We start from the raw sequence: 23616 nt of genomic DNA, 5'->3' as shown, positions 1-23616 counted from the left end.
GGCTGTGCCTGTGCCCATCCTCGAGCCAAGCACCTCTCCAACGCCGAGCCTTCCCCGGCCAGCACCCCAGCTCTGCCCTCTCCTAGCAGACGCAGCAGAAGAAGGTGCAGATCGTGAGTAGGGCTGAAATCCTGTTCAACGGATCCACGTATTCCCAGTTTCCAGGGCAGGAGGCATTTCTGAGGGCCCAGGTAGGGCTGTGGGCCCGGACAGGTGGGGGAGGGGGTTCCAGAGGCCAAATCCATGATGCCCAGTTGGGGCTCCCAAGCACGGTAGGGGGAGGGGTGGGTAGGACGGAAGGTCCCTGGGCAGGACAGTTGTCCCTAAGCCCATGAGTGCTTCTGTATCTCACTCTTGGAACAGAGCTTGGGGAGGTGAGGAGGGAGTTAAAGTGGGGGGACCTGGGGAGAATGTGGGGCACCAGAGGCCTCCTGCCTTCTGATGGGCCCACCTCTGCTTCAGGTGGAGACGGTGCTGGAAGAGTATGAGGTCTATGACCCCAGACCCCTCATCCTGGGCAGCTCCGTGGGCGGGCTGCTGCTGCTGGCCGTCATCACAGCCGTGCTGTACGAGGTGAGCGTGTCCGTCCACTCCGACACCGCCAGTACCCAACCCAAGCTACCCACAGACAGGATGGGATGGTGGGAAGAACTCAAACTATGGAGTACACACATCTATGGAAACATTCTGACTCTGTCTTGCTACTTACTGTCAAGCCAAGTTGCTAAACCTCTCTGAACCTGTTTCCTCATTTTAAAAATAAAAGCAATGCCTACATCAGAGTGGTGTAAGTGAGATAGAAATAGGACCAAGCTATGTGTGCAAGCCTGCCTGAATCAGAATTTGAGTAGCACAGTACATACTCAATATGACAGCTGTCGTCACATAAGTGTCGAGCACACAGAATCACTTCGACTTAGTTCCCTTCTCTCAGCCTTTTCCTACTCCCAACTTTCTTCCCTGTCTTCTTACCCAGCTTTTTCGATTTACTTCTTGTAGCTTGGTTTCTTCAAACGTCAGTACAAAGAAATGCTGGCTAACACGGCTGAAGACACTGCCACTTTCAATAAGGAGGATCTCAGCTCTGAAGCTCCCAGCTAATCTTTGTCCCGATAATCCACTTTCCCGTAAATCCCTCCCCCGCCACTGAGCAGTCCTGCCTAAGTCCCAGACTTACAGTTAAGCCTGTAAGTCTCCTTCCCTGGAACAACACTAGGTAGATCTGTGCTGGCCTGCACAACTCAGTTGTGCTAAGCTGCCTTCCCAAAACATGGCAAGATTTTCATATTTTTACATATCTCTCAGACCTCCTCAGCGATGACCCACTTTTTACACGATGTCAGCAGGAATTTTCATGTTTAATAATTGTAACATTAAAGGCCTCCCTGGTGGTGCAAAGGGTTGGGTCAGTACTTCATATTAGCACCACGAAGCTGTCTGCAGCCACTGGGGCATAAACTCGACGCCCTGAGCCTCAAATGGCGCAGCGGACTTCTCCTGACTCGCAGCTCCCCTCAGCAGTGTATTTCAGTGGATCTGCCTGTTCTGCTCCCCAGCTGTTTCTGGCAAATCCTCTCACCCCACCCCCACCCTTCCCCCTTGAACCTCTAGATATATAATAAAAGAATTTTAAAATAAATCTTGTAATCTTTGATAATCTCAAACCCCTCTGCCTGGAGAAGGGACACCAAATTTATACCTTGCTCCAAAAGTTATGTGGACTCAATGGGTGTCCGTCTAGTGCTTTCATTAGTAGGTGGGAGAGGAGGGAATCTCCTACCTGCCATCAAGAATGTCCCCTAGAATTCTCAAATCCAGTAGTCGAAAGAACACGTCCTACACATAAGGCGGCATGCGCTGGGAACGCGGCCCAAGCCCTGCCCCCCACCCCGCCCCGCCGGGCCTGGCCCGCTGCCCAGTGCACACTGAACCCACAAACACTTGGCTTCCAAGCCTTTATTGCATCGGGGCCACCAGCCCCCTCAATGGTGTTCATAACCAGTGGGCAGAGGGTTGACGTGGGGATTGTGGAAAAGAGTGCGGTTGCCGTCCCCCCAAGAGTAGCGCTGTGGAGAGAGGGAGAAAGCAAGTGGTCAGTGCTCACTGGGCCGGGGATCCCCCGCCCATTCACCACCCACTGGTGTGGGGCATGGAGAGGTGGGGAGGGGCGTGGGGGTAGGGGGTATCCAGGCTCCGTCTGAGGCTCAGGCCGGCATACCTTGGTGCGGATACGGAGGTGGTGGTAGGGGATGAACTCGGGGCGCTGGTGCTGACCCGCGTGGAGCCAGGAGTTGAGTGTACAGAGAGCCACGCCAGGGAGCGCCAGCACGTAGGTCAGGAAGCGCCAGGTGCCAGCTGCGCTCAGGAAGAGGCAGAGGTAGAGAGAAGGAGAGAGGTGAGAGAGAAACAGAGGTCAGGGAGCAAGAGGTCGGTGGGGTGTCGGTGACTGTGGAGGCGGAGGTGAGAAGAAGTGGGCCAGGTCAGAAAACCGCTGGGTCAAACCACTCACCTCCTGCCCCGCCGTGGTCACCCTTGGCGGCGCTGGCAAAACCCCGACTCAAAGATCTCAGCGGCAGAGCCATGGCGGCAAGAGGGGGACAGTAGGTCTGTCCTTCCTCTCTCCTCCGCAGAAGCCTCTATTCTCCTCCCCGACTTTAGGCCCAATCATCTGTTGAGTCTGTAACACGGGAGGCTATTTTTAGGGGGTTTCTATATTTAAAATGAGCCTGGCTGACATGAGGTCTTTCTGACAGCTATGAGGAGGCCACAGTGAAAATGCAACGTGCCGTTCTTTTTATAGTTGCAGGGAACAGCTTTGCTCAACAGCTTCTCATTAGCACACAACCCTTCAACAGAATTGTAGCTGGAATTAAATGTCCTTTGGCATCTCTAATTTCTAATCATTTCTACCTTAAATGCTGAAGTCAACTAACATAGGAGCCTGCCAGCTTAGGCTCTGGCCTGTGATAGAAGCTCAGTATGTGTATTGTCCAATTGTTAACAAGAAACAAAACTCACTGTTGACTAATTTTGAAAAGAGGAACAACCAGGAATCTGAGGTCGCAGTGTCTATGGTTTGCCAGAGCCGACAATCTGCAGAGCCAGAAACAAACCAGGCTGGGCTGCAAGACACCAGGAAGGTTCACAGGGCTGGACACAGGCTACCTGGCTCCTGCGGTCTCACCGCAGAGCAGCTTCTGTCCTGGGCTGCAGTCATCCTGTGTACACCAGCGCGCGTCTGCGTCCTTCCTGGGCTGATCCTGGTTCCAGCTTTATGTGCTCTTTTGTCGGTCTTTGTACCCACCGTTTCATAATTACTCACTTTTAATTAAACTCGTAATTGGGCTGCTGCCAAAGCTTCTTGTGTCTTGGAGCTTTTTCTTTGCTTTAGGCCAAGAGAACGAATTTGCCCGTTGTTAAGTAAACCTCAGGAGGCAGCGTCCAGCCTCTTGACATTGGAAGCATCTAGAAATTTGCTATAGTGAATATGCACTGTTTTGTGTTGTCCCACAAACACAAAATATACTCGTGCCTGTTCCTCCTGATTCTAGGTTTTCTTTGTGAAATCACCCCCATTTCCTCTCACTTTCTGCTCAGTCAAGGACATCTTTTCCAGCCAAGAAGTCATATGGTCCAGGACTTGCCAATTGGAGCATTCCATTCTCCTGACCGTATTGATTGGCTTAAGAGGAGCACAAGTCCAGGAGAGTCTGTTTGGGAACTTCAGTCTTGGACCTTTAACACAATAGTATTTCAGCTGGACATGAAATTGCTGGAATCTGAGACTGCAACCTTAGATTGAAGTCTTTTTCAGAGCAGACCTGAATGATGAGAAAATTAGCCTTGTTAATATTTGAACTTCAGGATCCATTGATCTAGTTTTAGAAAGATTTGTACTCAGATTTTTGAAAAAAAGAAAAGTTTGGGTGAGATTTAAGTCTTTATTAACTGCTAAACATTTTATTTGAAACAGCTTATCTATAAAGTTTTATCAGTGAATTTCTGACTTTTGTTCCCTTTACTGTGATCCATGTTTTTTTTTTAAGATGTATTTACTTATGCACACAGAACTGGGGCACAGGCCAGAGGTGCAGGGGTGGTGAGAGGATTCACCAGGGACAGAGTGGGGAGCAGAACAGGCAGATTGACAAAGTACACTGCTAAGGGGAGCAGCCGGGGAGACAGGAGAGGCCTGCTGCACTGAAGCAGCTGAGGCTGCTGTTAGCTTGTAGTACTATTAACCCACTGGGCCACCAGGAAGGGCCCCTGTGGTTCACGTTTTATTGAAATATTTTTCCTTCTCTTGTAGATAGATACGAATGTCTTTAATAAACATCTGTGTGGGGTATATATAAATGAGGCCTAATGGACACTTAAGGGCCTTAAAATACAGACAGTCAACTGAATTACACATTGAGATACAGTCAAACCTGCTAAAGGTGAAGGGATAAAAAATATTGTGGGATACTCATAAAGAAGCATACAGGGCCCTCCCTGTTGGTGCAGTGGGTTGAAGCGCAGCACTGTGGAGCTCTCTGAAGCCACTGCAGCACTGGTTCATTCCCCCGCCAGGGAGCTGACCCATGTGGTGCAGCAGACCTCTCCCGTCCAGCCCACTGCTCTCCTCAGCAGTGTATTTCAGTAGATTGGCCTGTTCTGCTCCCCACGCTGTCTCTGGTGAATCTTCTGACCCACGTACCTCCAGCCTTACCCAAACTCTTGATTGCATAAATAGATAAATATTTTTTAAAAAAAACACACAGCTCAGCATCAAAAAGAACAATTTTACATACAACAAATAGATGTACCTCAAAAATCTCAAAATTATGTTAGCCCTAAGAGGTCACACACAAAAGATGGCATACTATATGATTCCATTTATATGAATTCTACAGTAAGCAAAACTTATTTTTAGTGGCAAGGAGCAAATGGATAATTGTCTGGAATTGAGTGGGGGAGTGGCTGGATGCAAAAAGTCATGAAAGAACTTCGAGGTATGATGGAAATGCTCCACATATTGATTATGATGGTGAGGGCGTTTACATTAGTGTACATATCACATTAGTGTTGGTAGCCACACTATTATATACGCTTATCAAAAATTACCTAATGGTACATTTAAGATGGACACATTGTAACTGCAACAAAGCTATTAGCACAGATAAGCTGAGCTTTTTCTGAGCTGTGGGCAGAAGGATCAGTGCTCAGCAACCCATTCTCTTTATAGATTATAAAATTATAATAATTTTTAGATTAAAAAAATTATAACTAGGCCCTCCCTGGTGGCGCAGTGGGTTAAAGCACTGCACTGGGAAGCTAAAGCCACTTCCCCATGAGTTCGATCCCCGCCCGCCCCGGAGGTGACCACATGGCGCGCCGCTGCTCCCCTCAGCAGTGTACTTCGTCGATCTGCCTGTTCTGCTCCGCACTCTGTCTCTGGTGAAACCTCTCGCCACCCCTGAGCCTCTGTCCTGTACCCCAGTTCTGTATGTACAAATAAATAAATCTTTAAAAAAAAAATTGTAACTAAACCACAAAGCTTAAGTAACTAGCACTTATACTTACTATATGACCTAAGTTTCTACACGTTGATCAAACCTCGTTACTCTTAAGATAGGGACTATTCCCCCATTTTACAGATGATGAAACAGCGGCAGTGAAAGGTCTTAACCTTGCCAAAGTGATCCATCATGTTAAGTGGCAGAGCCAGAATCCAACCAGTATGGCTTAAAAGAGTTTCTAATTCCTATGCTGCTGCAAAATTGTTATAAGACAAACTTCAACCTCCTCCAAGAAAATACGTGATGCCAGCCACGTAAGCTGGAATCCAGGGTCCCGGGAATCCTGGCCCAGCTTCTGCCTGGAAAAGCTCAGTTTTCCCCTGCCCAACCCGCTGGGTTTGCCAGTACCCCCTTCCCCCCAAATTGTGTCTGTGCCTGGCTTTCCCTAGGCGAGGGAACAACCACAGCGGTGAGAGTACCACAAAGGGTGGCAGAAGATGCGACCTCCAATCCCTAACTAGAATGTAAGGGGGAAATGGCTAGGGATTGGGATTTCCTCAAACCGGAGACGTTAGGACCTGCACTGCAAGCCAGGCAAGGTCACCAAGGTCCGGAATGACCCCAGAGCCCGGGTCCAGCCGCTACAATAGCGGGTATGCACATGCGCAAGCCGTCCCCTCCGCCTCACCTGGGAATCGAGCCAGGGAGTGACGCGACGGGCGGCACGGCCGCGCCCCCTAGCGGCTGGAGGTAGATGGAAGCGGCCTGAACTGGAAGGTGTTGGAGGTTTGAGCAGCATCTGGCTTGAAGAGGTACTTGCATCACAGAGCTGGCACTAGCGTGAAGCAAGTGAAGCAGTCACCTCCTGCACTAAAGTTAAGGGGGCGCCCAGGACACAGTAATAAAGATAAGCAATTTAATGCAAAGTTCAAAATTAATGCCAAAAATTCGTGATGAACAAAACATCACTTTGAAGCAGAGGCAGAAGGTGAAGGGAGCTCCAACCTTACTCTGTCAGGGGCTTGACTCACATCATTCTAGTCATGGCCCTGATTCCAGTAAAACCTTATGTTCAAAAAAACAGGTGTATGGCCCAGCCTGTCGTTTGCTAATCTTTTAAAATTACATTAAAATAATATTTATCTTGATTGCTGAGTAAGTTCCTGCCCCTTTTAAATTTCACACTAGCGGCTAGTGCTTTATCCTACCTTAGTGCCAAGTTCCCTCAGCTTTGGGAGTCACACATCTACCTTGGCACCCAGAAGAAAGGACACTGAGTTTGGTCTGAGAGTACAGCCTAGCTAAACCCAACATCAAGTGTTGTGTAGATCAAGTGTTGCCTGATCTGTTTGGGGAAGAGCAGTAAACTGGACCAGAAGTCAGAAGATCGAGCTTCTGGATTTTGAGCAAGTGTGAAGATCCCTTTCTCATCTGTAAAGGAAGGGACAGTTCCTTCTACCTGTCACTTCTGAGTCTAGGGACATGACTGTGAAGAGTGCAGAAAAGCACAGCACAGAGGCAAGATGTACATGTTCCCGGTCACAGTATGAGGATGGAAGCCGCTCACCGGGCAGAAGAGAGCAAGTCCCCAAATCTACTAGAGGAGGGAAAATCACTGAGGGTCAGAGATGGGCTAGTGGAAGTGTGGCTTGACCTGGTCCTCTAATTCCCATCTCCTCACAATCACACCTTTGCTTAATCCCCTCCCCCTCTAGTGTGGACTAGATTTAGAGAATAACTCTTAGTAAACAGAATGTGGCAGAAGTGATGGAAGGTCACTTCTGAGATTAGGTTACCAAAAGACCGCAACTCTGAGAGTTGAGAGAAATAAGTGAAAATCAGAGGACACAAATTTCCAGTTATAAGATAAAGAAGTCCTGGGGATGCAATGTTCTGCATAGTGACTAGTTAGCAGTACTGTACTGAATACTTGAAAGTTACTAACAGAATAGGTTTTAAAAGTTTACACACAAAAAACTGGGCCCTCCCTGGTGGTGCAACGGGTAAAAGCATAGTACAATGAAGCTCTCTGATGCCACTGCAGCATGAGTTCGTTCCTTGGCCAGGGAGGTGACCCACACAGTGCACAGACCTCTCCTGACCCGCCCGCTACTCCCCTCAGCAGTGTATTTCAGTCATTCTGCCTGTTCTACTCCCCACTCTGTATCTAGTGAATCCTCTTACCCACCCGCGTCTCTGGCCTATACCCCAGTTCTTGTGTGCATAAATAAATAAATCTTTTTTAAAACAGTTTACATACACAAAACTATAACTATGGGAGGTAATGGGTGTGCTAACTAACATTGTAGCGATCACTTCCAATCTATACATGTAACAATTATGTTGTAGAACTTAAACTTATGCAATGTTATATATTAATTATATCTCAATAAAACTGGAGGGGAAAGACTGTGGCTTCCACTTGGCATCTTCTCCTTCTCTTATTTAAGAAGATGTGCCAGCCCCTCAAACTGCTATGTTGTAAGTCACCCTAAGGATTAGTCCACATGTCAGAGTCAGAATTCTTTATTTATGCATACAGAGCTGGGGTACAGGCCAGAGGTGCAGTGAGAGGATTCACCGGAGACAGAGTGGGGAGCAGAACAGGCAGATTGACAAAACACACTGCTGAGAGGAGCAGGGGTCGAGACAGGAGAGGTCTGCTGCACCATGTAGGTCACCTCTCTGGCCAGGGATCGAACTCATGCCGAAGCGGCTGCTAACAGTTTCACAGTGCTGTGCTTTAACCCATTGGACCATGAGGGAGGGCTCACCGCACCTATTTACTGATGCCTGCTATGAATGCGCCAGGTTCAGGCCTCCAGCTCAGATCCTGACCTATGCTCTGTGGCAAGCTGTTGGTGGGAAACATGACAAGCACCCTTTCTCCATCACTGACCCCATGCCCTATGGCATTTCTTGACCCAGCCTGGGGACAAGTGGTCCCTGATAGATGCCATTTCCATGAAGCCTCCAGATGTGCCCTAGCGAGACCCTTTCTCCACTGCCAGCATCGCACACTGAGTTGTTTCTGGTCCTGAGTCCTCCTTTAACATTCCAAGCCACCCTAGGCTCACAGCTGCAACCTTGGGGGGAGCCAGCACGTGAGCTGGCATGACACCTGTTGGATGACCCCCTCTGCGAAAGGCGCAAGACATGAGGGAGGAAGCAAGAGGACTGACTCTACAGCCACTCCCTGAAGCAGGCGCTCCATGGAAGTGATCCCCTGGGATGCTCATCGCCGCAGGGAAAGGGTCGTCATCTTCCCTGCTGTACAGAGGAGGGAAATGAAGCTCAGAAGAGGCAAAGCTGTCTAGAGTCATACAGCTATGAAGAGACAAATCTGGACAGTCCTGCTAGACACTGAGAAGAGTCCTTTACACTCCTTCCCTTCGGCCCCAGTCTACATGGGCACACTTTAGAGGCAGCAATCCTGATAAAAGGAAAACATGGGACAGAGGAAAATGCAGGGAGATAATGGTGGAAGGACAGTCCCTCTGGAGTGGGATTTAGGCCTCCTTCAAGCTCAAACAGGCTGCAGTCTGTGCTTGTCTGAGGAACAGTCATCTCTGGGGAGGAGAGAGAAGGGCCTCACAGTTTGGACTCTGCTATGGACACAGACTATGTGGTGCTGTGGGAAGCTTCCCTCAAGTGCCTATGTACCCTAATTTCAACAGAAATACCCTAGTTTGGGGAATCATCCCTGAGGACATCAAAAGGAGCTCAGCTCCAGGGTCCATCATCTCTATAAACAACCCTCCTTTCTGCTCCTTTGGGACTGTTGATTCATGGCCTGACAATGGGATTTGTGAGGGTCCATGTTCAATCCTGGATGTCCAGGCACAAATGAGCATTTATCACTTTTTCCCCTGTTGAGGAAACAGAGAAAGACTTAGGGGACTTCTGAGGAGGGGATAAGAAAGGGGAAGGGAGAAGGGGCAGATCACAAACTCTTTTGTCCCTGCCCCCGTGAGCACCCTGTGCACTCAACAGACCTTCTGGTGCTCCTCATTGCCCCTGGGCCATCCCAGCCTACCTTCGACCTGTAGACAGTTTTCATGTAGGGAGAAGCCCTTCAAAGTGGTCAAACCCCAGAGTTCAACTTCTCTGGTTCTTTGGCCAGAACACAGCTTGGCTGTTCTAATAGTGCACGCCCTCTAGAAGGTGAGACCCCCACTCCTACTCCCCCATCCTACACTAGCAGGGTTGTGCCTTGCCACTGGTCCCATTCCTCTGGAGTGAGGCAGTTGTTGCTCTAGGGATGAGTAAACCCCTCACTCCCTAGGCCTGTGAAGGGATCTGGTCAGCAGATGCCAAAGGTGTTTTGCTTCTGGGAGCAGTGGGCCTGTGCTAGACAGCCCCTGCCATCCAAAAAACACCATCCAGCTGACTAGGGCCTTAAAAAACAGGTAGAAAATGCAATGATTCCAATTCCACTGCTCAGGCTCCCCTGGTCTGGGGCCCTCTGACCCAGGTCAGAAAGCCTGGGATAGGATGTGAGGACCCTCCCAAATCCCATCCTCAGGCCATGAATAAAGGAGCAGAAAGGAGGGTTGTTTAGAGCTGCTGCACCCTGGAGCTCCTTGACAACCAGGCTGATGTCAGGGCTAAAGTGTGGGCTGAAAGAGGCCAGAGCTATTGGCTGCCACCCGTGTGTCCAGTGGGGCAGGTCCCAGTTGGAAATGTAGGCAAAGGCCTGGCCACACTGCAGGCTGACACAGGGCATATCACCATTTTGGGTGACCTGATGAACGAGTAGCCTGGAGCCCTGGCTGAAGATTTTGCAACATTTGCTGTAAATTTAAGGCTTCTGGTCTTGTTAAGGGGAAGGATGTCCTATCTGTGTGAGTGTGTTGGTGCTGCAGCAGATCTGAACTGCCTATAAAATCCTTGCTTGGTTAGGGCTTGTTTAGGGCTTCCCTACCGTTTGTGAGCACTGATGTTTGAGTTTGGAGTTGTGACAGAAACATTCAGGCAGAGAACCATTGAACAAGTGGATGTGCTGGAGCTCCGAAAATTGGCGACGCTCACTAAAGCCAGGGCCACAACCAGAACTCCTGTAGAGCACTTCTCCATTGTCCGTGCGCTGCTGCCTTGGGTACTAAGCGGTCAATCCACACTGCGGGCATTCGAACGATGTGGGTATTGCAGAGCAGCTGGTCCCAGGTCCCGGCAGGGGCTTCTTCCTCCCCAGGGTCACAGCCTCACTCATATATGTACTTCCAGCCCAGTAGCATTTCCTGGGCGGCTGGCTGCCCAGGCCACTCGAGGAAGGGCCGCTCGAGTGAAACAACTTCAGTGAAACAACTCCGCAATCAAGGACGGACGTCGGGATTCCCTGGGATCCTAATGTCCATCTTCCCAGTCTCTCTGCCCCCGAATTTTTCCTGCCTACTTCCGGCGCTGCCGCCGCCATTTCGAGGGAAGAGTACCCGGCTTTCCTATACCAGCTACTGAGCACACAAGCTGTCCGAGAGGGGGACACTGGGGAGCAGGAGGCCAGCGCCGGAAATGGATAAATCCACTAGCTCGTGCCGCTCTAGGAAGTGGCAGCGACCGGTCTCGATAGGCTTAACCCTCTCATTCACCTGGCGGAGCGAGAGTTCTCCATCTGCGGCCGCTGTCAAGAATTTGACATCTGTAGCCTAACTAGAGATTCTGAGTCCATCAGCGTGGATTCGGATGCCCCGGCCTCCGCTGGGAGGCAACAAAGCAAGCCTGAAGGGAAAGGTGGTTGCTGCCGAAGGCACGCTTTGACAGAGTAGTCAAGTCACCAGAAGCAGCCCGGCACTGAGGCTCCACGGGCGGATGCCTGGGTTCTCCAAAAGCACCTGCCCGCTCCGAGTCCCGGGGAGAAGAGTTTCTCATTCATCCTAAACTAGGCGTGTTGAGTGTGGTGCAACTACATATCCCAGTATGCACCGCAAGCACCACAATTAGATAACCTCTACTCCAGATGTGCCTTCTGAAACAGTGCAAGAGTACCGGATCGCAGGGAGAACTACAATATCCGACTTGCCAAATAACTGCAGTCGGGGCGCTACCTAAAAAGCGTCAGAGAGGAGGGGCCTAGCCACGCCCCTCTCTTCCAGTTCCGCTCCCCTGTCTGAGCGGCGAGGAGGGGGGTGGAGCCTTAGGCCTGAGCCAAGATGGCGGCTGCGAAGCCAACCCCCACGGACTCGCTCTCGTTTTGCCTCGCGCAGCTCACGGCGGCGGCCGGGGAGGGTCTTGGTGGGGGAAAGGACACAGCTGCCAACGAGACATCCTTGGGCCGTGTGCTCCTAGCCCTCCGTACGCGCCACATCAAGGCAGCAGGGGGAATCGAGCGCTTCCGGGCACGCGGCGGGCTCCGCCCCCTTCTCGCTCTGCTACGGCGAGCGGCTGCAGCGGGCCCCGCCCCGTTCCAGGCTGGCCCCGGCTCCGCCCCCTCGTCGGCGGAGTCTGCGGCTTCTGATGGCTCCGCCCCCTCGCCGGGCCCCGCCCCCTCCGCCGCGGCGTCTTCGCCGCCAGCACGCCTGCGCAAGACGCTGGACTTAGCGCTCAGCATCCTAGCCAACTGCTGTACCGAAGGGGCGTGCCGGGCCGAAGTGCGCAGACTCGGAGGCATTCTTTCTTTGGGTAAGTGCTCCGCCCTCATTTCCTAGAAGGATTCCACCTTCGGTCTGGAGCTGGGCGGAGTCTTGAGTTCTTTGTGCAATGCCCTAGAACTTGCTTTATGACGGCGCAGAGCCCCCATCTCGAGCCGCTGCCCCGTGTCGTTCTCTTTCGATTCCTGCCTACCCGAACCTTCCAGATCAGATCATGACAGTCGTTCCCCGGGGCCTTGGCGACACCGCGCATCTGTCCTGGTGGAAGTCAAAGTGTTATTTTTGAAATGAGTCTTGTCCTCCACTTGCGATGTTCACGGCCGACGTTCGGTGTCGGCTGAGTGACCGACTCTGCACAGGGCCCTGACACCTCGTTTGATGAACTGGAGGTCAGAAGGTGTAGTCGCTTCACATCTAGGATTCCTTGTTGTGACGTGGACTAGTAACTACCTCGTAAAATTGGAATAGGGAGAAAGTGAGAAACAAATATAGAGCGTAGATACCCTCACCATCGACTGGGTATTTTGCGTTATTAAAAACTAGCACAGTAAGAAAAATTCTAACGAAAGATGGCACGCTCTCCTGCTCTCTAAATTGGCGCCGCCTGGTGGCAACGGTGTGAACGCAGTTTGCTCATCTGCCTGACTGCTGTGAAGTTGTCAGTTTTGGTGAAATCGTTTTTTATGATAAAAGGAAACTATATTTTTAAGTTGCATGAAATGCATCTGGACCATAACATGTTTGAAGAGAGGTTTGGTACATTAATAAATCCTCACTAGATTATAAATGTTATTGTCATTGTATAATCCTCGTATTCAATCACTATTTTATATTGTAAGTATTTCCTGAATCTGTCCAGCGCTATCCTTTCCAGCACCAAGTGCCTAGAGACCGGTGCAGTGTGCTGGACTGTGCTGGTGGCTTTGCACTCGCTGTTGTCCTTTCTTATCTGGATGAGTGCAATAGCTTCCTCGCTACTGCCTTTTTGCATTGTTCATTTCCCTTGTAACCCCTTCTCCCCATGGCTTCCAGATTGTATCATGTCACAACCATTCTTAAAATTCCAAGTAATGCCCAGTGCCCTCTTAGTCCTGATCCCTGGGCCAGGCTTTGAGGCCCCTCGTGAAGCCATAACACAGATACTACATCTCAGCACTCAGTCTTTGCAAAAGCTGCTTCTAAACCTCAAGTGCCCTTTAAAACCTCATCCGCCAGTCTTGTAGGAAAACTTTCCTACCTGTTAGTCTTCTAGACTCACCGAGTGTTAGCCTTGTCTGAGGCCTTTCTTGCCTCTCTGAGCCACCGTCATCAGGTGATTAATGAAAGAGATGAAACCCTCAAGAGGCCAAACTCTCTTGCAGTGACTATTCTTCAGTGCGTGAAGACAGACAGCATCCAGAACCGAACCGCCCGTGCTCTGGGGAACCTAGCCATGGAACCTGAGAGCTGTGGGGACATCCATTCTGCTGGTGAGACGTCTGTGAGGGTGGAGCTAGCTGAGGCGTGAGGTGGGAGAGAGGCTTGGTGTCTGTCCCTACTCACCCATTGCCTTCCCTCTCCAGGTGCCGTTCCTCTGCTCGTTGAGAGCCTGACAGCCAGCCAGGACTCAGACTGCCTGCAGAGTGTGGTCCGGGCCCTCCGCAACCTGGCGGACTCACCCCAGCACCGCCTGGCCCTGTCACAGCAAGGAGCAGTGCGCCCACTGGCCGAGCTTCTGGCTGCTGCTCCGGACTCCGCGCTGACCTTGGCCCTAGTCCGTGCTCTCCTGGAATTGAGTCGAGGCTGCTCCCGAGCCTGTGCTGAGCAGCTGAGCCTAGGTGGGGGACTCGGCCCACTGGTCAGCCTGGCTTCCCACCCTAAAAGGGCAGTACGTGAGGCGACTATCCTGATCCTTGCCAATCTTTGCGCCCAGGGCCTGGTACGGCCTGCACTGGGCAATGCTGGTGGTGTGGAGGTGCTGCTAGGTGAGCTGCAGAGGCGCCGGGGCCCCGGCGGGACGAGCCCCGCCTCTCAGCAGCCCCTGGTGCGGGCTGTGTGCCTACTGTGCCGGGAGGCCATCAACCGGGCCCGACTTCGGGATGCTGGTGGCCTGGAGCTGCTGATGGGCCTCCTGAGGGACCCTCGCGCCAACTCCTGGCATCCTCGTGTCGTGGCTGCCCTTGTGGGCTTCCTCTATGACACTGGGGCCCTGGGCCGGCTACAGGCTCTGGGACTTGTACCCCTCTTGGCTGGACAGCTGTGTGGTGAAGCAGGTGATGAAGAAGAAGAGGGGAGAGAAGCTGCTTCCTGGGACTTCCCTGAGGAGCGGACCCCTGAGCGGGCAGAAGCGGGAAGCTTCCGAAGCCTCAGGTAAGTTCCCCTTCCCGCTTGTGTCAGCTGCGCTCCCCTCACTAACGTCGACCCAGTGCTGTGTCAGCAGGACTTTTATTGAATCTGACTCTTGATTCCTTGTTCTCCTCAGACATGACCACTTTGCAGCCCCCATTAAACACCTCCTCTCCCTTGCATCTGCCTTTGACCTTGGCTTCACCCCAGCACCTCTGAACTTCTGGGCCTGGGCAGGTTCACTGGAAGGGAGCATTGCACTGGCTGGTTATGACGGCATCTGCTCTACAGCCTCAGTTCTTAGTCTGCTGCCACCGCCTGAAAGTTGTGTCATCGTGAGAAGTTAATTAGCTTCTCTGAGCCTCTGATTCCTTGTGTATAAGATGGAGGCTGGTAACGCACACGTCCCCATGGAGTTGTTGTAAAAATTAAGTGAAGGCACTTTGCACCTGACCTGGTACTCAGCAGTGCACAGTAAATTCAGCCTCCTCCTGAACTCTGCCTTGCGTCCCGCCACCCTCCGGAGTGCCCGGGGCACCTTCACACACTGGCCTTGCTAGTTTGGAGCATGGTTGCGTCATCCTGTGTGCGCTGATTGGCCCTTCTCTCAGCGTCGGCTGCCATCTCCATGGCAGGGGAGTCGGCTCTCCCCTGGTGCTTTTCTCTTCCCTTTGGCTTATCTCCATATGTCTCACTCCACACACACTCACATGCCATGTGAGTCCCTTCTTACTTTGTGGCCTGCTTCTCCTCACTAGAAAAACAAACCCTAGCGGTGTGTAAACCCTAGCAGGGCACTTGTGTTTTGTCTGTTGCACCTAAAACAGAACTTGGCACATGACAGGCATCAGTGATTGCTGAATGAGTCGGGGTTTTCCCTAAGACTTTTTCCCCTCTCACTCCTCCGACCTACCCCCTCCCAGCCCTCGGGCACCCCCTCTCCTTCGCTCCCCTCCTTCTACATGACCACTGCTTAAACCCGCTCCCGTCCCTTGACTCTCGTTCAGTTTCTTGTCTCCCCTCTGCAGGTCTTGGCTCATCTCCGAGGGCTATGCCGCAGGCCCCGGAGACATCTCTCCTGACTGGTCCCCAGAACGCTGTCCGCCACCAGAGCCGGCCGAACCTACCAGCCCTTCCCCGGGCCCAGCCTCACTGCGCACACCTCGTGCTCTGCGCACGCCGAGCCGCAGCCCTGGCACCTCCGAGGAGCCTTGGGGCCGGGAGGGGCCGGCGCTGTTGCTGTTGTCGCGCTTCTCCCAGGCTCCCGACCCTAGCGGGGCGCTGGTGACTGGCCCGGCCCTGTGTGGCCTGCTGGCCTATGTGACGGGAGCACCGGGTCCTCCGAACCCCCGCGCACTGCGCATCCTGACGCGCCTCACCTGCAACCCTGCCTGCCTCGAGGCCTTTGTTCGCAGCTATGGCGCTGCGCTCCTGCGTGCCTGGCTGGTACTCGGTGTCTCCCCGGACGACTGGCCAGCGCCCCGGGCCCGGCCCACTCGCCGCAACCAGCACCGGGAGCTGGGTGTGTCCCTCTGCCTCTTGAGACCCCTTCCTCCTGCTGCGCCCTCCATGGCCCACCTGCTCACTGCCCTCCCAGCCCACCATCCAGGCAGGCGGGAGACACCTTTGTGCATGCAGAATTCTACCCCATCCTTGCCAGGCCTTGCAGCCCAAGTGCCCAGCCGCCAGTCTTGGCTCTGACAACTTAGAACTGTGCCTGCCCAGTCTGCACTTGGGTCTGCCTGTTCCTGTACTTCTCTGTTGGGCACACTAACTAGTGAGGACCTACCTCGCGTGCTGATTCCTAGCCCTGAGCTTTTACCCTCCTTGCCTTCATGGTCCCAGAAGACTGTCTTACCCCTCCCACCCCAATCTTGAACACCAGCTCCCACCCTGACCAGCTCTGCCCGTCCCCACAGGTGAGATGCTGCTGCAGAACCTGACCGTGCAGGCCGAGTCGCCCTTCGGGGTGGGTGCCCTCACTCACCTGTTGCTCTCTGGAAGCCCTGAGGACCGTGTAGCCTGCGCACTGACCCTGCCCTTCATCTGCCGGTGAGGGGGGCACCGGTGCCTGGTGGGGCTCAGGGAGCAAGGTTGCTATTCCTTAGTCCCACCCTTTTCCACCTTCTGAAATATTCCCTTTCTCCCCAAAGGAAGCCCTCTCTGTGGCGCCGGCTACTTCTGGACCAGGGCGGCCTCCGTCTCCTCCTGGCGGCACTGACTCGGCCAATTCCGCATCCACTCTTCCTCTTCTTTGCTGCCGACTCCCTCTCCTGCCTCCGAGGCCTGGTGTCTCCCACTGTGAGCCCAGCCCTCCCACCTGCCATGCCCTGTGAACTGGACCCACCCTCCCCTTGCCTCTATGAACCTCTGCTGGGCCCAGCTCCCATCCCAGCCCCTGACCTGCACTTCCTGCTGGACTCAGGCCTGCGGCTCCCTGCCCAGCGAGCTGCCTCAGCGACTGCCTCCCCTTTCTTCCGTGCCCTGCTGGCTGGCAGCTTTGCTGAGGCTCAAATGGACCTGGTGCCACTTCGAGGCCTGTCACCCAGTGCAGCCCGGCCTGTCCTGCATCACTTACATGGCTGCCGGGGCTGTGGGGCTGCCCTGGGGCCTGTCCCCCCACCAGGCCAGCCCCTGCAGGGCTCAGATGCTGAGGAGGCACTAGAAGCTGCCGGCCGTTTCCTGCTACCTGGTCTCGAAGACGAGCTGGAAGAGGCTGTGGGCCGTGTCCACCTGGGACCCCAGGGTAGCCCTGAGTCAGTGGGTGAAGTGTTCCGCCTGGGCCGGCCCCGGCTGACTGCCCACTGTGCTCGCTGGACACTGGGGCCAGGGCAGTGCCCACGGAAGCGGGCACTGGCCCTAGTAGGGCTTGTGGAGGCAGCAGGCAAGGAGGCAGGACCCCTGACTGATGCTTTACTGGCTGTGGTGACGGGAGTTGAACTGGGGGGCAGGGGCCCCAGCCTAGACTGTTGATGATCCCTGGGAGGAGACTGAACGATGATTTGGTTATGAAGGAAGCCTGCCTCAGAATGGCAGGAGGAGGCTGAGCCTACAGAGTCACCATCCAGAACTGATGAGAGGATGGAACTGGACCCCAAAATGAAGGTCCAAAGGCCCAGGAGTGAGGAACGGAGACCAGAGTTTGGGCATGGAGCCCATGAGATGGAGACCAGCCCAGCAACCAGGCACCGGCCTGGCCACGTCTTCTGGAGATGAATTAAATCATTGGACTTGTATACCCTATCGTGTGGTCTCTGCTTACTTTCCCGTGGGACCCCCACACACACTCCACGTGTCCAGGAGGGTCTTAGATCTCTCTGTCTCAATACAGGCCCCCCTTCGCAGGCAGGAATTTACTAAGTAAGTGGGCAGTGGTGCTGGAGCCCTGGGATGGGGTAGAGTTCCCAGGCTTCTCCTTAGGATGTGGTTTCAGGCCTCAAGGGAAGTCTGCTTCCTGCTCGCTCCACTTCATTGCTCAGACACCACTCAGCTGGACACACTGACGTTGGTCAGGACGGAGAAAGCTGGACTGAGGGAATGCTGTGCGCGTGGGGATGTATGTCCAAAGCCCAGACATTCTTCCTCACCTATCTTGGGCCTTCAGGCTCTGGGCCTACTTTCATTTTTTGGGTCAAGTGTCCTCCTGCTGCTTGCCTATGAGAAGGGGCCTGGAGTCTCTGAGGCCCTGTGTTAGTCATGCCCCGAGAAAACCAAAGCCCTTGGACGGGCATTCAAGTGAAGCAAGGGCTCTTGTTGCTTTGATCTCCAGTGTCAGATCCCCTGAGCACTCAGGTAGCAGCCTGAGTTGAAGGAGCCTACCACTTAGCTTTTGGGGAGCTGAGGTTGACATTTGCTGTCTCGGTGCCTCCCTGAGAGGCCAGGTCTCTTGTCAGGCTGCATATTAGAAACAAATACTGGTACCTGGGCCTCTTCTCATCAATTAAGACTGAGGAAAGGTTGCCCGGAGCATCAGCTCCCCAAGTCGCTCCGATTTGTGGCTGGGTTGAGACCAGTGCCTATGTCTGGACTCAGAAGCCTCTTGTTCCTTTATGGCTGAAGCCTGCTGCTTTCTTCTCTGTTCACCAGTGTCGTGGGGAGGGCTCTCTAGGCGCTCCTTAGTGTTGGGGAGGGGCTTTGTCCTGAAGGCTGGCTGGGGGCTGGCTGACGAGGGAATGCAGCTCTGGCTTGGGCTCAGTCCATGAATCCGCGTGTCTGTTTCCAACTCTTGGAAAAAGGTCTGCAGGGAGGTTCCTTGTTTGTGTCTGTCTGGCTCTGAGAGCTCTCTTTTGTGTCTAGCATGATGTGCCTTTTGGGATCTCTGTCCCTTGTCTGTCAGTCTCAAAGGGGAGGTTTCTGAACCTGAGTCTGCTGGAACCTTAGAACATGACTCCTGGCCCCAATCCAAACATTCTGTCTGGAGCAAGTCTCTTTGGGATCAGCCCCTGGGAGGGAGGCTCTGCCTAGCACTGAGGGTGCTGGCTTTGGGAGGTGTCTGCGTGGGGGCCTCAGACTGTCTAAGAATCACAGCCGGCAGAGAGGAACCGGAGCTGGGTCTGGAGAGTCACTTTTCTCACTCTGGTTCAGCCGCCTGGGGCTCCCTGCAGCTGAGGCCAAGGCTGGGGTGTGGCCACCTCCCGGCAGGCGGGGCTGCGGGCTGGGCCTGGGTGGGCAGGGGCCTTCCCTCCTTTACACGCCCCCCCCCCGGAGTTTTCCCGTTCTTTGCACCCCCACCCCACCCCCAAGCCCCATCCCAGCGGGTCCCGGCTTCCTTACATGGTCACGGCCGGGGCTCCAACCCCCGGACGCCCCCCCGCCCCCCGCCCCCACCGGACACGGCCCCCGCCCTGCTCGCCCCGCGATCGCTCGCGCCCCGCCATGGAGGACCTGGGTGAGTGGGGTCCCCGCTGTCCCCAGCCCCTCGCGGCCGCCCGGATGCTCCTCTCCATCCCGGCGGCCCCTCTCGCTCTCCTCGAGCCCGGGTTCCTGCCTCCCGTCTTCTCTTCTCGCTTCTGGTCGGAGCCGCGACTCCTTTCCGACTCCACGTCCCCTTCCTGCCTCTCCCTTCCTGTCTTTCCCCACCGGCCTCTCCCTCCCTCTTCCCCAGCTCTGCCCCTCCGTCTCTGGCTGCGGATGGATGGGCAGGAAGGTACTGCGCCCCTGGGCTCCTGGACTCAGGGACTCTGGGCTGAGAGGGGTTAAAGGGGCCTTGGGTCTAGGGACTGCGAAAGTGGACAGAAGGGGGAAATATAACATCAAGTTCTGGAGAAGACAGCCCGCACCGGGGTTAGGGAGAGGAAAGAGTTAAGGGCCCTTGAGTAAGTAGGGGCCAGCAGAGAATAACAAATAAGGAGTGCCAAGATGCCAGGGAGGGGTGAAGGGTTCCACCACGATGCTCAGAGAATAAAGGATCAGGGACTTCCAGGCTCTGGAAGGGAAAGAGTTCAAAGGATTTGGAGCCAGAAGTGGGGGGAATTTCAGGGCAGGAAGGAGAGCCCAGACTTCTCCTCCTCCCTGTTGGAACTGGGGCTGGAAAGCTGTGCCCTCCTTGGGAAAGAGGGGGTTCCGGTAACTGGCAGTAGGGGGTGCTGCTCAGTAGGGGTAACCGGCTCTGGCCTGGGGGTGGGCCTTGGCTGCCGGGTGCGGTCTGTTTAGAAGGGAGGTGGAGGGGGCATCAGTGGGTGTGGCAAAACGAGCCTCCAATCAGAGAGCTGGGTACCAGGCACAGGGCCCACTAAGCAATTTGGGGTGGAGCCAAATTTGGCCGGCGTAAAGAGCCAATTTTGACTGCATCAGTAAGGATGGGAGAATAAACGATATCAGCGGCTGGGTTTGTGCAGGACTCCCAGAATGAGCCACTTAAGATGCTCTGGCCATAAATATTCCTTGCTGCCTTCCACATCTCTGCGTTGTTTCCTTCTGACCTTGATCCCTTAATGCCAGCTGGGGGCCTCCTCAATTACTACCCGCTGGAATCCCTATCCTCTGAATGGCCTGTCTCTGCCCTAACCTTGACCTCTCAGCTTCTCACCCTGATGGCCTCTCCCTACAGATGCCCTGCTCTCTGATCTGGAGACCACCACTTCACACATGCCAAGATCAGGGCCTTCAAAAGAGCGGCCCTCAGAGGCCCTCACATCTCCTCTGACCTATGGCCACCAGCCACAGGTGAGATCAGATGCTGGGGGTTTGGGGCAACCACTAGAGCTTGACTTGGCAGGGCCAGAGTGGGGCAAAGGCCAGGGCTATCCCTCCCCACACGTCCTTCTCTCTGTAGACAGGGCCAGGGGAGTCTTCGGGAAGCTCTGGGGACAAGGACCATCTGTACAGGTGAGGTGCCTGGGGCCTGTGGGATAGAGAAGCCAGCTGAGACGGAGGTGAGGAGGCTTGGGTTCCTGTCCCTGAACCCAGGCCCCCTCCCTGTTTCCCAGTACGGTATGCAAGCCTCGGTCCCCGAAGCCGGCGCCCCCCGCCGCCCCTCCATTCTCCTCCTCCAGTGGTGTCTTGGGCACAGGACTCTGTGAGCTAGACCGGTTACTTCAGGAACTTAATGCTACTCAGTTCAACATCACAGGTACCTGGGTTACTGTGACAGACCTTATTGGGCTAGGGGCAGGGCTGGGAAGGGCAGAGACTAAGGGGTATAGACCCTGAAGAGCGACTGAGGAGATACAAACTTTACAGGGGAGGGTGGGCAGAGCATGGCCTCATGCCAGTGCCCTTCTCTCCTCTCTGCAGATGAAATAATGTCTCAGTTCCCATCAAGCAAAGATGCTGCAGGGGAACAGAAAGAGGACCAATCTGAGGACAAGAAAAGGCCCAGTCTGTGAGTTTGACTAGTTGGCAGGGCCCAGGGTCAGCCAGTCATGGATGCCTGAGTTTCTTTGAGAAGCTCTGAGCTGATGCTCCTTGTGTTCTTTCCAGCCCTCCCAGCCCATCCCCTGTTCTCCCAAAGCCTTCGGCTACCTCAGCCACCCTAGAGCTGGATAGACTGATGGCCTCACTCTCTGACTTCCGAGTCCAGAACCATGTGAGTTAAGCAGGAAAGGGTGGGAGCGGTGGAGAGGGCTAGTGTCATTTTGTTGCTCCTCAACCATTCTAGACCTTTGCCAAATGAACTCTCATGTCCTCCCTACTGCAGCTTCCAGCCTCTGGGCCAACCCAGCAACCAGCGCCGAGCTCTGTGAATGAAAACTCCCCATCCCAACCCGACCAGACCAGCAAGGGCAGCCTGGACACCATGCTGGGGCTGCTGCAGTCCGACCTCAGCCGCCGTGGCGTTCCCACTCAGGCCAAGGGCCTCTGTGGCTCCTGTAACAAATCCATTGCTGGCCAAGTAGGTGGAATCCTGCAAATGGGGAGACCCACAGACCCTTCTTTACTGAGAGCCAGACTGTGCTGTTCCCTTTTAATAAATAATCTAGGTGATTGGCATGACTGTTATTTACATTATGAAGGTGAGGAAAGTCTGAAGCTCTGAGTCACCTACCTGCAAGTGAGTGGCTGGGAAAGTTCTAACCCAAGCACCCTTTATCACACCCTACTGTGCAAGCACTGTGCCAGCTCTTTATGAACCCCCATCTCATCTAACCTTCACAAAAGCCTCCTGTTCCCCACCCACCTCTTCCAGGCACCCAGAGTCTGCTTTGGGAGTTATGACTCTTGACTTATTGACTGGGCAGGTGTTATGACAACAGCTATATCCACTGATTAACCTAACCTCCCTCCCCGCCCCCCAGAGCACGTGCCCTGCTCCCAACCCAGAATTTCCAACCTCAGCAGAAGAGGGAGGCATTATGACCCTCATGGGCCCATGGCACTTTCGCCTTCATGGGTCCCACCCTTTAGAAAAATACATTAAAATTGTATTTTATGACTGTGAGTATAAAGATGAATGTATCGCTATGAAATCATTTTCTTTTAGCTCATTTTTTCCTTCTGATTTTAAAAGATAATACATCTTCGCAATGCCTAACAATATTGGGGGCCTCAGGCTGTAAGACCTGGGTCAATTCTCCATCACATACAGACTGAGTGACTTGAATGTTAAATTCTGATAACTCAGAGATAAGACTTGAAAAGTCTTAGGTAAGTGGCCACCTGGGGACACTCTGACCTTGGCCTCACCTCAACTGACAGGTGGTGACTGCACTGGGCCGAGCTTGGCACCCTGAGCACTTCGTTTGTGGTGGCTGCTCTACAGCCCTGGGAGGCAGCAGCTTCTTTGAGAAGGATGGAGCCCCCTTCTGCCCCGAGTGCTACTTTGAGCGCTTCTCCCCACGATGTGGCCTCTGCAATCAACCCATCAGACATGTGAGCCCACACCCCGCTTCTGTGTCACCCCAGGCACCTGTGGGTTGAGGCTTCGTCCACTCACTCTCCTCACCCCCACACATCCCCTCTCCACCCTAGCTCAGCCCCTTGGCCTCTTCCATGGCCTTTGGGATTCTACCCTCTCTATTTGACTGCCAAGTTCCTTGTTAAATCTCCTGCTCCTGGGACTCACTCCAGCCCAGCAGCCAGGGAGTGGGGGGGGAAGGGAGACCCCACTGAGTATTCCCTTCCATCCCCTGCAGAAGATGGTTACCGCTTTGGGCACCCACTGGCACCCGGAGCATTTCTGCTGCGTCAGTTGCGGGGAGCCCTTCGGAGATGAGGGTGAGAACCTGACTCCCTTAAAAGCCTCGGGTGCACTTGACATCCCGCCCAGCCCCTTTTCACCTTGACTAGCCCCTAGCTTCCCGACCTTCTCTGCTCAGGAATGTCTTGTCTCCCCTCGTGCTTTTCCCTTCCCCCTCCTGCTGGGTCCTGTCCGGGCCCAGACCTCGTTCCTGCTCCTTAATGCTCTCTGTCGCCGCCCACCCCCTGACCGCGTAGTTGAGCTCCTGTGAAGTACGACCCCCCAAGTGGTCTTCCGCTGACCGGCGTTCTGCGTGAGGCTTCGCTTTATTCCCACCTGCCCCTGCCCTGAGGAGGGCCCTCGCAGTTCGAGCACGCGGAGGCCAGGCCCCAGGCCCCTTGCGGCTCCGCACACTTTTGCTTTCAGCCCCGTGTCCTCCCCTAGGTTTCCACGAGCGCGAGGGCCGCCCCTACTGCCGCCGGGACTTCCTGCAGCTGTTCGCCCCGCGCTGCCAGGGCTGCCAAGGCCCCATTCTGGACAACTACATCTCGGCGCTCAGCGCGCTCTGGCACCCAGACTGCTTCGT

At 54.2% G+C, this 23616-nt stretch overlaps 4 protein-coding genes across 5 annotated transcripts in view; 3 read left to right on the top strand and 1 right to left on the bottom strand.

Annotated features, from left to right (window-relative positions):
• Nucleotides 1–1101, top strand: part of ITGAD (integrin, alpha D) — a 20678-nt gene extending 19577 nt beyond the window's left edge. Inside the window, exons 27-29 of the mRNA XM_004691669.1 lie at nt 90–191; nt 463–573; nt 1000–1101. Coding sequence (XP_004691726.1) covers nt 90–191; nt 463–573; nt 1000–1101 — 315 coding nt within the window. The remainder of the gene's footprint in view (nt 1–89; nt 192–462; nt 574–999) is intronic.
• An 840-nt stretch (nt 1102–1941) lies between these two features.
• On the bottom strand, nt 1942–3821 carry LOC101622771 (cytochrome c oxidase subunit 6A2, mitochondrial). The gene is made up of 3 exons (XM_004691668.2): nt 2510–3821; nt 2219–2355; nt 1942–2066 (listed from the first exon to the last, which is right to left on the bottom strand). The coding sequence occupies exons 1-3, from the start codon at nt 2580–2582 to the stop codon at nt 1983–1985; spliced, it is 294 nt and encodes a 97-aa protein (XP_004691725.1). The 5' UTR covers nt 2583–3821; the 3' UTR covers nt 1942–1982.
• Nucleotides 3822–11650: 7829 nt separating this feature from the next.
• Nucleotides 11651–17648, top strand: ARMC5 (armadillo repeat containing 5). 2 transcript variants are annotated; one of them, XM_004691955.2, is made up of 6 exons: nt 11651–12119; nt 13450–13557; nt 13651–14437; nt 15442–15935; nt 16333–16465; nt 16567–17648. In XM_004691955.2, exons 1-6 carry the CDS (start codon nt 11651–11653, stop codon nt 17384–17386), a joined length of 2811 nt encoding a protein of 936 aa, XP_004692012.2. In that variant the 3' UTR covers nt 17387–17648. The 2 variants fall into 2 exon arrangements, with proteins under 2 accessions (XP_004692012.2, XP_012587516.1); XM_012732062.1 differs by lacking the exon at nt 11651–12119 and adding an exon at nt 12409–12477.
• Nucleotides 17649–19243: 1595 nt separating this feature from the next.
• Nucleotides 19244–23616, top strand: part of TGFB1I1 (transforming growth factor beta 1 induced transcript 1) — a 5326-nt gene continuing 953 nt past the window's right edge. The window contains exons 1-10 of the mRNA XM_004691954.2: nt 19244–19301; nt 20463–20578; nt 20688–20740; nt 20842–20984; nt 21149–21236; nt 21335–21440; nt 21552–21746; nt 22550–22723; nt 22987–23068; nt 23475–23614. Coding sequence (XP_004692011.1) covers nt 19289–19301; nt 20463–20578; nt 20688–20740; nt 20842–20984; nt 21149–21236; nt 21335–21440; nt 21552–21746; nt 22550–22723; nt 22987–23068; nt 23475–23614 — 1110 coding nt within the window. The 5' untranslated portion in view covers nt 19244–19288. The remainder of the gene's footprint in view (nt 19302–20462; nt 20579–20687; nt 20741–20841; nt 20985–21148; nt 21237–21334; nt 21441–21551; nt 21747–22549; nt 22724–22986; nt 23069–23474; nt 23615–23616) is intronic.

This window comes from Condylura cristata, unplaced genomic scaffold (genome assembly GCF_000260355.1).
Source record: "Condylura cristata isolate star-nosed mole 26May11 unplaced genomic scaffold, ConCri1.0 scaffold00032, whole genome shotgun sequence".
Lineage (NCBI taxonomy): Eukaryota > Metazoa > Chordata > Mammalia > Eulipotyphla > Talpidae > Condylura > Condylura cristata.
The sequence above is the reverse complement of the archived record's forward strand: the minus strand, read 5'-3'. Positions and strand labels throughout refer to the sequence as shown.

Coding starts and splice junctions, on each gene's coding strand:
- LOC101622771 (XM_004691668.2), bottom strand. CDS start 2,582: ATGGCTCTGCCGCTGAGATCTTTGAGTCGGGGTTTTGCCAGCGCCGCC. Junction 2,356..2,509: donor TGACCACGGCGGGGCAGGAG/GTGAGTGGTTTG, acceptor TCCTGAGCGCAG/CTGGCACCTGGCGCTTCCTG. Junction 2,067..2,218: donor ACCTCCGTATCCGCACCAAG/GTATGCCGGCCT, acceptor CTCTCTCCACAG/CGCTACTCTTGGGGGGACGG.
- ARMC5 (XM_004691955.2), top strand. CDS start 11,651: ATGGCGGCTGCGAAGCCAACCCCCACGGACTCGCTCTCGTTTTGCCTC. Junction 14,438..15,441: donor GGAAGCTTCCGAAGCCTCAG/GTAAGTTCCCCT, acceptor TCCCCTCTGCAG/GTCTTGGCTCATCTCCGAGG. Junction 16,466..16,566: donor ACCCTGCCCTTCATCTGCCG/GTGAGGGGGGCA, acceptor TTCTCCCCAAAG/GAAGCCCTCTCTGTGGCGCC.